The following is a 16,105-nucleotide window of genomic DNA, read 5'->3' as shown; positions in this document are numbered from 1 at the left end:
GTAACTCCTGCAGAAGGGTGCTGTCTATTGGAAAAATAAGCCTAAACTGAACCCACATTGAGTTGAAGAAAGTTTTCTCTCTTTCATCTAACAGCAAACAGCTTTTGATTGTGCTGCATTTGCAGACAGATAAAGAAAAAGGACTTCACAAGTGAGCATCGGTCAGTACAAAAAGCAGTGTTTCTTAAGATCTTGGCAAGCCATATAAATTCCATACTTGCTCTCTGTGAAGATGCCTTGCTACATTTGCCATAACTAATGAAAACCATGACGACGGAGTATTGCAGCGAAAAGAAAACAAAGGTTAGAACCACAGCACTGACCCTTTGGTAGGATGAATATTTCAGGCTCTTTGGGAAATCAAAGTTCTCAAACCACTAGCCAACATTGATTACCCTTAAACTTATGAATTTCTGACAGTCTTTTCAGTAAAGTGCTGACACATTGTTTTGCTGTAGTGTGAAACCCAAGATTTTCTTTAGTCGTCTGCTCTGAAAAATGTTCAAAAACTTTATTCCATTCATCTTCATTGCCAGTCTCAGATGCCTTATAGCCAAAGGGGCCATTTCCTCCTGTATCCTCCTGCATCATCTCTTCTCTGTAGCCTGGCATGAGACTACTTCTTCTTCTTCTTCTTCTTTTTGACATTCTCTTCATTTTTTATTTTATTTTTTTTTTTATACTTTGACTTTGATCTGCGCTCCTTTCAACTCCTCACATATGTTGGTAATAGCCTTGGTGTTCATGGAGATTTTCTTCTCCAGTGCAGAGTAACGGCTGGATAATGCATTCACGCCTTTTGAAATGACAGCAGTGGAGACAGTGTCCTTCCTCTCATCTGTAAGCCTGTCTCTGCTGCTCAATCTCTGTGGTTCAGAACTCTCTGAAAGTGTGTCAGGTAAAAGAGTTAAGGGTGCAAAACATGTTTTACAAGTTCAAACCAAAGTTTGCTTTGGAGTTCTTAAAGGGGCCATGGTTTGCAAAATTCAGTTTTTTATTGTTTTTAAAAGACAATTACGTGTCTCCAGCGTGTCTAAGGCCCACAAAATATGAGAAAAGACCATCTCCTAATTTCTGTCCTTTCACTATTTATCAGAAAGTGTCTCTGAACAAACCATGCAGTAAAGAGCAGTCTCTTAGGCTGTGGAAGTTACTTGAATGGCCACTTGAGGCAAGCTCCAAAACAGTGAGTCTCCATAAAACTCCATGTTAAAATGTCTAGCTTTACAACAGAAAGAAACATGTTTAAAGCCTGGTACAAAAAGCGGTTTCTTATCTCTGCAGACTCTTTCCCCATTCATGACGACTGTACATGGCGTGAATTGTTATAAAACTCACCTGTTTAAAATTTATTAGGCTTTAAATGTTTGTATAAAAAAAGGGTGTGACCACTTTGAGTAACAGGTCGCATTCACTGGGCAATCAATGGCCCGCCTCAGCTCCACTCATGCTTCAATTTGTTGGTCATTATTTAAAAAGGGACTAGAGCGAAAACCAGGGGTATTATAGGCACGGTAGAATTAACTGTCTGTGTGGCATTTTGAGCTGAAACTTGAAATTCACATTCTGGCGACATGAGACACTTACATTAACTGAAAAAGAGAAATTCGTGTACATCAATTTTTGCTGTAAGAAAGGCAGACATCAGCCTCAGATTCAACTGTATCCATTAAATATTGGTATTTATAATGTTCCTTTCCAATGCAGGAACTTGGAGCAGACGTGAGGTGATACGAAAATGTGGAATTCACCGGTGCAACACCCTCGACCACGACTGCGATTTTGCGAGGTGAGCCAAAGTGGTGGCTACATTACTGTTTGTTTTGTTAGCATATATAATTCATTTTACGTTACAGCTCAGTCCAACCTACTCAAGAAAATGCTTTTTTCAGCCGTGAAAGAGGTCCCACAGGAGCAGTTTCTGCTATTGGAACACACACAAAGCTGCGGGCAAACTAGGTGTAGGTGTACTATGCTACACTACAGTATTTGATAGCTGAAGGTAAAAGGCTCTTTGCTGTTTAAAGGCTCTGCACACCCATACAAGTGTTTTAATGCTCTGGCTGTTTGGTAAAAAAGGGTATATTACTACAATCATGAGGTGTTCCCAACCTGTTTTATTATGGCGTGTTTTTCCATTAGGTGTATTTGATAAAACTGTAACACCGTTACAATGTTATCATCCACTTAATCTCTTAGTAAATGTTAAATTCAAAGCCTTTCTAGTCTTTTCCAAAAGTTGTACATCCTAAAGGTTTGATTGTTCTTTCCAAGTATTTAGCTAGAATATCAACATTACTCCACAGCCTAAAGCTCTGAATATAAAGAGCATAAAAGATCTAAAGGTACATTTCTTAATTCTCACTTGAAACGAGAACAAAAATCAACACAGGACTTTGGTGCAGGGCAAATGGTCATTTATAGTTGACTTCTACCAACAGGAATTTCAGTGAGCAATTATTGTGAGAAGCAGCTAAGGAGAATAAAGAGTGGCGATAGGGGAATACCCCTCTCTCTGTATTGCACATCACAGAGGTATTTATGGCCACAAACATTTTCATTCATTTACACTCTAATAAGGCTGCTGCCAGTGCCCAAGAGGATCTTCATTTGTGCTATGGAAAGTAAAGACTGTCGAGTGTAATTATAGATGATGAGCTCAACACAATATTTTGCTTCCTTTGAGTAAATCAGGACAAAATTGCTATTTTAAACATTGATTTTTTTTTTCACATCTTGTTGAATGTAATTCTTTAAAGAATAATGAGCACATCTCTTTTTTCTTGCTTTCTATTTTTAGAGCTATGACGAGCTCAGCGACTGTCACCGAAAAATTCTGCATTAGTCGGGACTATAATAGGATAAACCTTTGCTGTGCATGTGTACTGTGTTGTATTTGTGTTGTTGGGAGACATGGGTTACAGGGGATGGTCTTTCTGGGTAGAAATAAACCTTGCCTCTGTGCTGCCACTGGCAAAAAACGCAATGATATTGACTTAAATATGGGGAAATAAGAGGCTGCCATAATATGTCCTGTGTGCTTTGTTTCCAGCAGATATGCAGAGAGCTTTGAAGTGTGGATTGGCACAGCAGGGAGTGAGCTTCTGTAAAGGCAAGATGCTAAACGCTAAAGGATGAGAAGGACATGAGGTAGTCTATTACCAATACAGGAGCAAAGAGGGGGAAAAAAAGGCAAATCCAATGATAATGTACATCTGTTCCAGCGAATTTATGAGCTTTGAACATTTTTTTTCATTTGGGATAAGTGGATCCTTTTTCTTACAGAATCTCAGAACTTCAAAGGAGATTCACTTTGGATAATGCAAATGATCGGAATATGCCGTTTCCTGCCTACTCAAGAGCATGAAAAGAAAGAGGGAAAAGAGAGAATTAAAGCTAATTGCCATGGCAGTCTTTTATGTGTGAAAAGAAGGGCAAAAATAAAACACTTCAATTATTGTCAAGTTCATTCAATTAGGAAACAAGCTGACAAAGTACTAAAGTTCAGTGTGTCTGACCCAGTAGCCTTTTGAAATAAATGTCACTTTTCACTGTCATTTGCTTTCTTCTATCTGATGAAATTATAATTAGCAGGATTAAATTCACTCTATAATCACCAAGCTGGTGCTGGAGCGGGAGGCTACTTTGTTCAGCTCGGATGCTGGTGGCGGCTCAGGCCTGGGGGGCTGGATGTTATTCCTTTCAGTGGTCGAATATTTTGACAATTATACACAGTGCTTGCACAATCATTCCTAAGCAAATCTAATAAAAATCAGTAATAATAAATATTAATGTGACTCACGATGTACTGTGAGTAACTGATAACAAAAGCAGTTTTTGACTTGCAAAATTTTCATGATCTGTCGGATTAATGACAGACAGCCAAACTACAAAAGTCATTCGTGACCAGGAGCAAATTTTAGTCTTGCTGTGTCTTCATCAGCCTTTTCTGTCTGTCTGGCTAGAAATTTGAAGGAGAAGCACATTTGTCATCAGCATAGTCTATAAAAATCCTTCACCACCGGATATAAAAAGACAAACACTTACACTGGACATGTCTATATGTGTGTTTGTGTGTTCATGTGTCAATAAGAGTGTGAGCTAGTTCCTGAGAGTCCTTGTAGATTACAGCTGTCACAATTTTAACAACTAGGCTTCACTTTCACCAGTTTTCTACCTATCTTTATTTTTCTCATTGTCATCAAATCTAACCCAGGCTGAAATGATCCAATAAATATTCTTGTCTAACACTGTAATTCTCTGTGCCACCAAGCTTCACTGATGGCTAAACACGACAAAAAATACACCTGAGAGCCAACCATTGCAGAGGATGACTTATTTCAATTGTAGTTTATCTTGAGTTAATCCCACATACAGAATTCTGCTAACGGGAGCCGCAAATGTGTATCAAAAACAGTCCCCAACAAATTCATTCTATATTCTTTTACTCAGTTAGTTGAATACGACAGTGTCCAGAAAATTTAACAAGACTTAAACAAAATTACACATTGAAATTTGAAAGATTTACTTCAGGCAGAAGAAATGAGCTTGATGCTGAAAAGTGCTACAGACAGTATTCAGACAGACTAATACATTATTGATCTCTTTATGAAACTTACTGACAGTAAAAGAAGAAGAATGACTTCATCCTTTAGGAATTCAAGTAAGAGAAAGACATTTGTATCAATAACCTGTATTCAATTGTCAAAATTAAAGTCAAATACTCTCATTGTCAAGGATGTTGTGTTACTGTACATTGTTGGATGATTCAGTGTACAAACTTTAAGCTGAGACACTTAACATCGGATTTCTGGATCAAAATGCACAGACTGAGTATATTGTTAATTATTATGTACTAAATGTGTATTTCATTTTATTGAGATGCAGCTAAACTCTTAACTTAAAGACAACAATATCAACAAATGTCCGCTCGCAATGACTACAGCTGCTTTTTTTGTGTGTGTGTGCTAACAACAGACCCAATAGAGCCGGTCAGTCATATTTTCCATTGATGCATGAGTCTATGACACCGTGGGACATTCTGAAATCACAAATCCCATCACAGTGATATAAAAAGTAGTAGCGCATTCTCTTCTCACTTCATTTTGGAAGTAGCACCGTCCAACTTTTCCAAATTCCAAATCTGCTGTCTGGACTTCTAGAGACTGACTCCAGACTTCTAGAGATAGCAAATGAATAAAACAAGGCTCCAGAAAGTTGCATTGGTTTTTAGCAGATCATTGGAGCTCTTTCTTTTTGCAACATCAAAGGCAGCCGCAGCTCTTTGATGTGGCAGCATGCTGTTTAAGGTACAGACTGAATGGAGAGATGTCAAGCTGCAAGGTGCCTCTGTAGTTTACGTTGAGTACTGCAGAGAGCTGCAGATGAAAGGAGCAAACAGAGTTTGATAATGAATGTCCAACAAGTAGGACCCATCTCAGACAGCGCACACTCAGCAGGGTGCCTGCGCTAACCTTGAGCGCAGCACCCCAAACCTCAGGCAGGCGCTGGAGACCAGACTCCTTCAACTTGGCTGCGCCTGCAAAGAGGGGGGCTCTCAGATGTGAGCTTTAATCTTCCTGTCAATTAAATCCTGATTGACACACACACCCATGCACACATGGTCACAGGCGCGTGCTCCACTTAACCAGTCAGAGATGCCATCCACTTCCTCTGCTCAGTCTCCCTGGCTTGGAGAGGCCTTTTCTAATTGCAAATCCATCCTTCCAGTGTATGAGTCAGTCTGTGGCTTGCATCCGCGCATTACTACAGTGCTGCTGTCAATGTCTCCATTAGTCAAATGGGGTAATTCAGCTCCATTAGTCAGCCCTTCTGTGTCATAGGAATAGAAGATTACAGGTTGTCACTACATGGCGTGATGCCATAGATGCAGCGTATGTAATTATTCTTTTTTATTGTTTAACCTGTTGAAATAAAACTAAGTTCTTGTGTTTGTGGACTACGTATTTTAAACACATGCCCTGGAGAGGAAGAACTATTGCATCATTTCTTTCTGGACTGGGAATCTTCACTACTGCTTGCTTGGCATGAGGCTTCTGTTAAATACTGATTAGCTCTTTTTTGAGAATTATTTATCACAGAACCATTGAAAGCATGTAAAGAACAATGTAGCAAGTCTGTGTCTTATTCTAACCTAAGAGCAAACAGTATATCAGCCTCCATCACTAAGATCCAGATACATTTCTACTATTCCTTAGAATCTTCGCTGTTGAGAGCTGATCTCTCGAACCAATAAAAAGCCAAAAAATGGGCTTTAAGGTACCTTTCATATACTGTATGTGCATCTCTCTAGCCAAATAAAATGAATTAGGCTAATGATGATTGTGTAGAAATGTAAGCCAAATATTGTCTGGAGTAAAGATGAGCCAGCAAATTTAAGTGTTTTTTTTTCCTTCTCAACCCTGACTGACACAAACTCACATTGATTTTAGTTGATTGCTCTTTATGTATGTGCTGTTACTGTGTGTTGTTGTCGCATTCAACGTCAACTACAAGGATAAAAATAAAGTCTTTTAATGACTGGGTCTTCCTTTGTGTTGCTTTGTGTACTGTATTGATATAACATTTCTCTGTGTGCAGTGCAGTGCAGCTTTCTTTTAAAGTCCACACTATCAAAAAAGAAACACAGATTTACCGTGTGTGACCAGATTACGCTGACGATGAGACGTGCCGATTTGCTTCTGGGAGTTCTGAGTCTCTGGCAGACCGATCAGCGCACATACAATACATCAGTGCACCTGGCCTAACGCTGAGCTCACCACATGTGCTTTTGATATCTGCACAGAAAGAATGCACAGCGATAAAATGGCTGAGCCAAAGTATTCCATCTCTGCTACGAGTGTGGGGAGGATCCAGCACTGAGCTGCACGGTTATTCACTGACATACAGTCTAAAGCTGACTTGGTGGATGAGGTTATTTAGTGCTGGGCAGGAGTTTATATTGGAATACACTGAGCTGAACTGACTGGACCAAGATTTAACTCTCATGCCCAATAAACTGCAGGCGGAGGAACAGATCTTCCAGGCCATATAAGTCAACCTGCCTGAGGGTCTATTCTGTGTGAAAACTATTAATCTTTTGTAAAGTATTTCAGATGAACGTAGTTACTACTATTTTAAAAAATCCATTCATTAATACTAAAGAAATTCGTACAGCCCAAATACTTAAAGTTGGAGTGTTTTCATACCAAGTGTTAAGAATTATAATATAACTGAGGACAGAAATACTCAGAGATGTCTTTTGGGACTGAGTCTGTATTTTTTTTATTGACAATTTCTTCCCTTTCTTTCTTATCCGTCCAAACTTCTCTGGACCCCCAGCTGTGATTTGGATGACAGAACCCCACCTTAGCGCTTCATGTAGGATGTCTTGACAGAGAGCACTCTGCATTACACTCCCCTTGGTGGAGTTGGCTGTTTCTTAGACAAGAAGGAGAGGAAGACGAAAAGAAGCTCCCCTTTAGAAAGTTTTATTCCAGTTTGTCTTTGATTACTCCTGCCCTTGTGTGTTTGAGGATTTCCCCCCACAGGGCACAGCGAAGACACACGATAAACTAATCATGGTACTCAGGAGGGAGCTGTAGTAGCAATAATGATAAATCATGTGACCGCCCAAAAAGCTATTCTTGCACTTACTTCATCTTGACTTCAAAGAAGGTAAGGGGAGCAGGGAGCATTATGAGCTGTTTTAGGGTTTGTGTTTTATATGCAGTTTTTGAAGTTGGATCAGATGCACAGCATGCTGCCTGGGCTGCACGTTCTAAGTGGTTACAGTATCACTGCTAATCCAACATAGTAGAATTATTAGCATACTAAGATGATTGCGTCTTTATGTCCAACAAACCTGACAGAAATCACTACCCAACCTGCTATCAAAGTAATACTAATTAAACCACCGGGCTCACACTGAACTTGGTGCTCAAAGAGAGAACTGAGGTCAGGATGATGGGCAGAAGACAGCGTCTGAGATATAAAAAGAATCAGAGAAATGTGACCAAAAGAGGAATATAGAAATGTGTCAAAGGGAAGAAAATAAAGAAAGTCCCATTCTCTGGAGAAAACCAGGTCAGTTTATTAATGCAACAGTTCCATCAAGTGGCTGCACCACCAAACTGCAACCACCACAGAGCTCCCATTTCTGACATCCAGTTTTCCACTTCAGGGTATTTGTTGGTGCCTTTTATGAGACATGTGCAAAACTTCTCACTTGTATTCAATTTCTGAACTTCTGCTTTTAAAAACTGTAATTCCTCTTTATGGCTTTTAACATGCAGAATTTATTTAGCAAGAGGATGTGGAAATGTGAACACATCTCAGTGAACAATGGGTTTCAGCATGCTGCAAACTATATTTAAACCCTTTTGAATGTTGAGACTGACTGCGAAACACTGCTTTTGTTCTGTCTCCAAAACATCGGGGAAGTGGCTCAAATGGTGGTGTCTGAATATTTGACTTGTTTAATGATTTATTTGCTGGCAGCATTTATTCTTCCATGCCACAGGCGGGGTGGAGCAGCAGAATGAGTTTCAATTTCAGTTGTGAAATGAGGAAGACAGAAATCTGAAGCTTTAAAGTGCTCCTCCGCAAATGTCAGATGGAAGGATCAGGGCTCCTCTTGACATTCTCATGAGAAAGGTAATTTTACAATAACTTTTCTGTGTGTGTTGCAGTTTATTGTACTTTGATTTAGAATTTGGTTATTTCTACATGTTTTAAAGGAGTGTGTAACACTGTTTACATGAGAAGAGTCAGCGGCTGTGTACAGCTGAGGAACAGTGGAAACTGAAATTGTAGGAGGCTAGAAGCAGCATAATGATGACATGCAGCTGTTTGTTGTGACAGGTTGTGACACTGAAAGTAGCAGAAGTACAAGCTGGATACCCTCTAGCACTGGGCTGACGTGCAAACAGCATGTCTGCCCAGGAGCTTGTGCTGAAAAAACGGACAGATATACTTCATGCACTGTGCTGCAGTGGGTCAGCTGAACATCTGGAAAGGGTTCTGGATGTACTGCTGGCACAGGGGGAACTCACATGGGAAGACTACCAGAACGTACAGGTACCGGGAAGGCCGCTGTACACCAATGCCAGACAGCTGCTCGACCTGGTTTATACAAAGGGTGTGGACACCTGCGGAATCTTCTTTGCTGCCCTCAAACAGGTCTTGCCTGAAGTGCAAGGAGCTGACTTCTCCTCTTTGGGCAGCTGTTCAAATGTAGAAGAAAAGGAAGAAACTTGCAGAACGTCCACTCAGACTCTTCTGACTCAAAGACCGAGTCTCATTTACAAGCTTCAAGGCTGCATTGATGGTGCTGTGAAGTCTCTGGTCCAATCAGGCCACTTTACCTCAGCAGATTTTGATGAAGTGCGGCTGCCCATATACACACCCGCTCAGCAGGTACTGAAAGCTTCCAGTTTTACACACATCATTAAAATGTGGCTAGACAGCTTCTTATTATTGCTCTTTCCCTATTTATCTTGGAATGAAGCCTCTGCTGAGCTTTTGCATTCCTTATTATTGGGAATTTATTAAAAGTTGTTTCTGGTTTCATGTTTAGATTTTTAGCAGTGTCAACTATATGTTTCAGTGGATTTACCACCAAGATGAGTGTCGGTACATATACCACCTGGACCACACCTTTATCACCATTTAGCTTAACACACCACACATAAAAATGCAAACATAGTACAGTCAAGAAGAACAGTGTGTAAAAACCAGTACAGTGCTTAAAATAACAGGTAGTTGAACTGTGAGTGTGGTGTGTTAGATCACTGCTGGGTGATGGAGGCCTTGGGTCACTAACTGTGCACAGGACAGAATTTTGAATGAAAGGATTTATATATGAGCTGCACAGTGGGGTAAGTGGTTAGCACTTCGCCTTGTAGCAAGAAGGCCCCTGGTTTGCCTGGGCCTGGGATCTTTCTGCATGGAGTTTACATGTTCTCTCTGTGCATGCGTGGGTTTTCTCTGGGCACTCCGGCTTCCTCCCACAGTCCAAAAATATGCTGAATAAATTGCCCGTAGGTGTGAGTATGATTGTTTGTCTGTATATGTAGCCCTGTGACAGACTGGCAACCTGTCCAGGGTGTCCCCTGCCTTCGCTCGAGTCAGCTGGGATAGGCTCCAGCACCCCCCGTGACCCTAATGAGGATAAAGCGGTGTATAGAGAATGGATGGATGGATGGATTTATATATAATTTTATTGGCTTATTCATCATTGTGTTAACTAATGTGACATATTCATAGGCCATATTATAGGACACGATTTAGCAAAAAAAACATCACACTATCCTTTCAACATAATGTATTTCCAATGATTAGTTTTTCAAGCTTTAGAAAATCTAGCTTGTTATAATTTTAGCCAATCACAGGTCTTTTCAATGAATCCTTTTAAGAATTTACATTCAGTTTTATTACAAAAGATCACTTGTTGGTTGTAATTTTATTAAACTCTAAAGAAGCAAACTTCATAAGCAACTGATATTCAGAATACATATATTTGAAAAGAAAACAGACATTGTTCTTAAGGGGGGAGCCTTACATTGCTTTACCACCTGCTCCTGCAAGCATCCTATAGACATGATACAGGTTGCCATCTTTTTATTGCAGTCTCAGCAAGGAGCTAAATAACTGCATTTCTCAAAATATTTGGTAATTATTCTGCTCTGTTGTTGTTGCTGTCATTCATATGTCAATCAGGCGAGGCGTCTGCTCGACCTTGTCAGATCTAAGGGTGAGTCAGCAGCAGCGGCTGTCCTGCAGTACATTCACCAAAAACAGGAAGTTGGATCCCCACTGAACGAGGAGAAACTGACTCCTCCCAAAGGTTTGCTGTCATTGTAATTATGATGAAAATTATTACACTGTGTAATAGTATTTCACTGAGCATGATGCACCTATAGCAGATGTACATTCTTGTTTAACCACATGGGAACTCTGTCTGAAATATACAAACTATATGCATTTCCTTTAAAAATGTGGAAGTAATGGAGCTCAAAAATAGAACGTGTGTGAAAAATGAATGGCAAGTTCCCCATTTTAGAAAACACATGCAAACTGTATCTACAAGATGTCTAAATGATTTTTAACTGGATCATTTTCACTACTAATACATAGATTAATTCTAATTTATCTTTTGAAAAACTTTTTTCACAGAAGTCTTGAAGTACCAGAAGAAGCTGAGCAGTTCTGTGTGTGCCCAGTCCTGCTTTCTCAGTACTTATGGAGGGACGAGTCACATGTCTCTAGATGACATCTACACTGAAGGTCAGCTGGAGCTGGCTCATGACTGTGTTGACGTCCAGGGACCTCTGGGCCTGGAAGACATAGTTGGGACGGTGGGTACAGTGAACGAGGAGGCCGACACAGTGCTCGTATCTGGGGAGGCGGGCAGCGGGAAGAGCACCTTACTCCAGAGGCTGCACTTACTTTGGGCTCGGGGAGCAGCTCTTCAGTACTATCTGCTTCTGTTTCCATTCAGCTGTCGCAGGCTAAATTCGGAGCAGAGGGAGCTGTCTGTCCAAGAGTTGCTTTTTCAGCACTGCTGCTGGCCGGACAGGGAGCAGGAAGAGATTTTCCAGTTCATCCTGGACCACCCACATCTTATCCTCTTCACTTTTGATGGCCTGGATGAGCTCAAGCAGAATTTTTCAGATGAACAAAGACTCTGTTGCCCTACACAGCGTGCACCTGTTCATGTTCTACTGTTCAATTTAATCCAGGGTTCACTACTGAAGGGGGTGCGGAAAGTGGTCACTAGCCGTCCAGAGGCAGTGGGCCCTGTGTTGAAGAAGCACCTCTGCAAGGAGGTCCTCCTGAAGGGCTTTTCTCCAAATGGGATCGACTGTTTTATGAGAAAGCATCACAATGACCCCACCGTGGCTGTTAAGGTTTTAGAGTCCCTGCAAGCAAACACAGCTTTACTTGGACTCTGCCATAGTCCAGTCCTCTGCTGGATTGTGTCACAGTGCCACAAGGAGCTGCTGGGCTGTGGGGAAGGCAGCCCCCAAACAATCACAGATGTTTACCTGATGATCTTACAGCACTTTTTCCAACGCCAAAGCCCCTCAAAGAGCACTATGAGGTTAGGCTGGCTACAGGGGCACCTGGAAACAATCTTGCATTTAGGGCAGCTTGCCTTTGAAGGAATATCCGCCACCTGTTATATCTTCTCAGGTGCAGACTTGGAGAAATGTGATGTAACTGAAGAGGATATCTGCATGGGCTTTCTCACACAAAGTAAAGACATGTCCTCCTCCCACAGTAAAAGTTATGAATTCCTCCATGTAACAATGCAATGTTTCTTTGCTGCTCTCTACATTGTGTTGTCGAGTCACACTGACCGTTATGCGATCCCTAAACTGTTTGAGCTACAGGACCTGAGAGACACAGGTGTGAGCAGCATGTGCTTCAGATCCTGTTTGCCTTCCACTGACCAAAAAGAGCAGGTTGCAGACAGTGAAGTTGCAGCAGCAGAAACACCAAATCTGCAAATCACAGCCACCTTTGTGAGTGGCCTACTGTCCCAGCGTCATCAAAGCTTGTGGGTCCACTACTGCTCCGCTGGTATGGTGGAGAAGAAGGCCCGACAAGTGGCGAGATGCCTTTCCAAAGGCATGCAGAAACACTTTAAATCCATCCCCCAACCAGTACATGGGGAGAAGAAGAGCATGCATGCAATGCCTGGCTTTGTTTGGCTTATCAAATGCATCTATGAAATGCAGGAGAGCAGGATTGCAAAAGAAGCGATGAGTAAGCTGCAGGTGGACCACCTGAAGCTGACCTACTGCAACATTGGTCCTGTAGAGTGCACTGCGCTTACCTACGTGCTCCAACATTTAAGAAACGCCGTGGGCATCCAGCTTGACAACAACTCTGTTGGCGATGTTGGAGTGGAGCAGCTTCTTCCATGCATGCACATATGTAAATCCCTGTAGTAAGTGTGAAAAGCTTCAATTCTTCCTTGTTGAATGTCTTTTGTTAATCATTTAGCTATAATTCATAGTGAACAAAGTCTAACAGCATTTATTATAAGATAAAACAGTTCTGCTTAAATGTCTGTATTCTTGTTCTCAGCCTCAGAAATAACAACATTACAGATGAGGGCATTCGCAAACTGATTGCCAAAGTCATCCAGTGTGACAACTTTCAGAAAATTGCGTAAGCATTGTCAAGATGATTCATTATGCGACTGTGTATTAAATTTATTAGTCACAATGCATAGTCAATTTATTCCTCTTCAGACTCTTCAACAATAAGCTAACTGATGCTTGCACGCAGCACTTTTCTCACCTTCTGAAGACCAGGCAGGATTTCCTTTCTTTAAGGTCAGCCACAGTTATAAGATGTAACACTAAAATGGGACTGCACCAATAACTAAGCCTGTACAGTTCAGAAGAAGACTAAAATAACTCCTTTATTCCTTTTCAGGCTAGGCAACAACAATATAACAGAGGAAGGTGCAAAGCAGCTGGCAGAGGGGCTGAAATCCAATCATTCACTGAAGTATTTAGGGTAAGAGTTTTCCTGTTAAATTTCATGCATCATATTGCTGATGCACTTCCATGTACTAATCTTTCTTTCTATTTCCAGGCTTTGGGGCAATAAGATAGGTGATGTGGGAGCTGAGGCCCTTGCCAGTGCCCTAGAGAACAGCAACTCTCTGCTTTGGTTGAGGTAAATTTTGTGTTTAACACCAGCACATGTTTGGTAACTTTTGGCGAAGTAAAACATGCATTACAGATATGAAACTGTGAGGATGCTTTATCAGTTGTATAATATATTTCTGGAAGACGCTAAACACACTGCACCGTCTGTTTATGATTAGCAATTTGTTTTGAATTAGAAATTAATTAGAATTTGATATAATGGCAGCCTGGTAGGCAACGGTGTCGGGAGTGAAGGAGCTTTTGCCGTCGCCAACATCATCAGGAACAGCACATCACTAGAGGAACTTTGGTAAGCGTTGGAGACAAGTTGTACTCATATTACTTGTGCACATGACATTTACAATATCTGAATGACTGCTGTGACATTTGAGTAGTCACTGTACAACAGTGCTTAAATTACTCCACCCTCTTATTTCCTGTGACAGGCTGACAGAGAACTGCATAACCAGAGCAGGGGTGGAATGTCTGATTGAAGCCCTGGAACACAACACTCATGTGAAGTCAGTGTGGTATGTGATCCATTCATTAAGACAAGGATTCCCATTGTTACACATGTAGTTTGTACATGAGCGTGCGGGAAAAGAAAAGCTTATAGTTTCCATCTCAGTTTTGGTTAAACTATAATATTAGTCTGACTTTCCCCTTTGTTTTTATTTCCAAAGTGACCATTGCATTGTAACTGATTGATTTGTGTCTTTTTCTGATGTGCTGCAGGTTGAGAAACAATGACCTCAGTTTGGAGGAGGTAAAAGAAATGGCACAACGTGAATCAAGACTGATCTTCTGATCTGAAGAGGCTGGCCAAGGAATGTGTATTGCAATAGAATGGTTTTTATTTATTATAATAAATGTGTTCTGTTAAAATGTGAACTGTAAAATGTGCCAAAAGTGAAATTTATTTTGACATATTCTGTTTGTTCAGACACACAAAACTTTTTGACTTTTGCACTCCACCACTGACATCGCTATTTATTATAATAACAAAGATGGAGTCGGTATTTATTTGTATCAAATGAAAATAACTGACCTGTTGTTAGTACTGAAAATTAACTGCTGAAGAGATGTACAGTTTTGTCAGGAGGCAGGAGTACTTACTAGAACATACATCAATCAGGCATAAATTCATGACCACCTGCCTAGTATTGTGTTGGTCTCCTTTATGCTGCTAAAACTCCTCTGACCCAGTGGGGCATGGACACAGGACCTCTGGGGATGCCCTGTGGTGCCGGGATGCTAGCAGTGAATTCCGTGGGTCCTGTGGGTTCTACCTAGATCAGGTTTACCCTGGGACATCCCATCAATGCTCAATAAGATTTAGATATGGGGAGTGTGGAACCCGGGTGAACACCTTAGCCCTGTTGTGTTCCCTGGGCCACTCTCGGGTATTCCACAAAAATCCCTCTAGCACCTCCGACTGGTCCAGAACTCAGCAACAAGGCTTCTAACTGGTTTTAACAGACGACATCACATCTCCCCTGTTCTAGCTTCCCTCCACTGGCTCCCTGTCTGTTTTAGAATTGATTTTAAGATTTTGCTGATCACTTTTAAAGCTTGCCAGGGCCTTGCTCCTGGCTATATTTCAGACATGCCAACCCCGTACGTCCCCTCATGTAGCCTTAGAACCTTGGGTGGGTCCCTCCTAGTTGTTCCAAAGTCAAGGCTTAACTCCTAGGGTGACGGGGCCTTCTCCATCGGGACCCCTTAGCTTTGGAACAACCTGCCAGAGGAGGTAGGGCTCACTGAATCAGAAGATTCTTTTAAATCAGCTCTTAAAACTCACTTTTATAGACTCACCTTCCTGTAAAGTTCTCTTTTATTACTATATTCTAACTGTAAAAGCACTTTGTGGATGTTCTTCTGAAAGGTGCTATACAAATACAGTTATTATTATTATTATTATTATTATTATTATTATTATCAATATTACTCTTGAGCAGTTTTTGTGGTGTGTTGGGGTACATTGTCCTGCTGAGGGTAGCAACTGCCATCAAGGACTACTGCTGCCATGGAGGTTTGGGGGTATTGCTTGACATGCAATGTTTAGGTGGGTGGTACATGTCAAACATCCACATTAAAGTCAGGACTCAAGGTTTCTTAGCAGAACATTGCATTATAACAAGATGATCCATGTCCCTTCACATGTCAGTGGTCATAATGTGTCTGATCGGTGTGTGATCCTCTCATGTGTGCCCATGGATTTCTGCCTCTTCCTTTGCTCTCCTCTCTGTTCTAGGTGGAGCCATCTGAAAGTTGCAATGAACAGCTTTTTTTTTTCCTGATTCCAATCCATTTAGCTATTGTTCTCCCACCGTATTCCTCTTCTTCAAGTGATAACTTAGCTTGGATTATCTGTTGAATTTACACACACAGTGAATGCACAATATAATAATAACTCAAAACATGCTTTCAGTTATTTA

The 16,105-nt window shown here is 41.1% G+C and overlaps 1 protein-coding gene across 1 annotated transcript; it reads left to right on the top strand.

The window, feature by feature from the left end:
- Nucleotides 1-8,484: 8,484 nt before the first annotated feature.
- nod2 (nucleotide-binding oligomerization domain containing 2) lies at nucleotides 8,485-14,558 on the top strand. Its single transcript, XM_022196679.2, has 11 exons — nucleotides 8,485-8,655; nucleotides 8,863-9,417; nucleotides 10,720-10,846; nucleotides 11,176-12,955; nucleotides 13,096-13,179; nucleotides 13,263-13,346; nucleotides 13,450-13,533; nucleotides 13,612-13,695; nucleotides 13,894-13,977; nucleotides 14,114-14,197; nucleotides 14,403-14,558. Exons 2-11 carry the CDS (start codon nucleotides 8,932-8,934, stop codon nucleotides 14,473-14,475), a joined length of 2,970 nt encoding a protein of 989 aa, XP_022052371.1. The 5' UTR covers nucleotides 8,485-8,655; nucleotides 8,863-8,931; the 3' UTR covers nucleotides 14,476-14,558.
- Nucleotides 14,559-16,105: the final 1,547 nt, after the last annotated feature.

This window comes from Acanthochromis polyacanthus, chromosome 2, assembly GCF_021347895.1.
Source record: "Acanthochromis polyacanthus isolate Apoly-LR-REF ecotype Palm Island chromosome 2, KAUST_Apoly_ChrSc, whole genome shotgun sequence".
NCBI classification, from domain to species: Eukaryota; Metazoa; Chordata; class Actinopteri; family Pomacentridae; genus Acanthochromis; species Acanthochromis polyacanthus.
The sequence above is the reverse complement of the archived record's forward strand: the minus strand, read 5'-3'. Positions and strand labels throughout refer to the sequence as shown.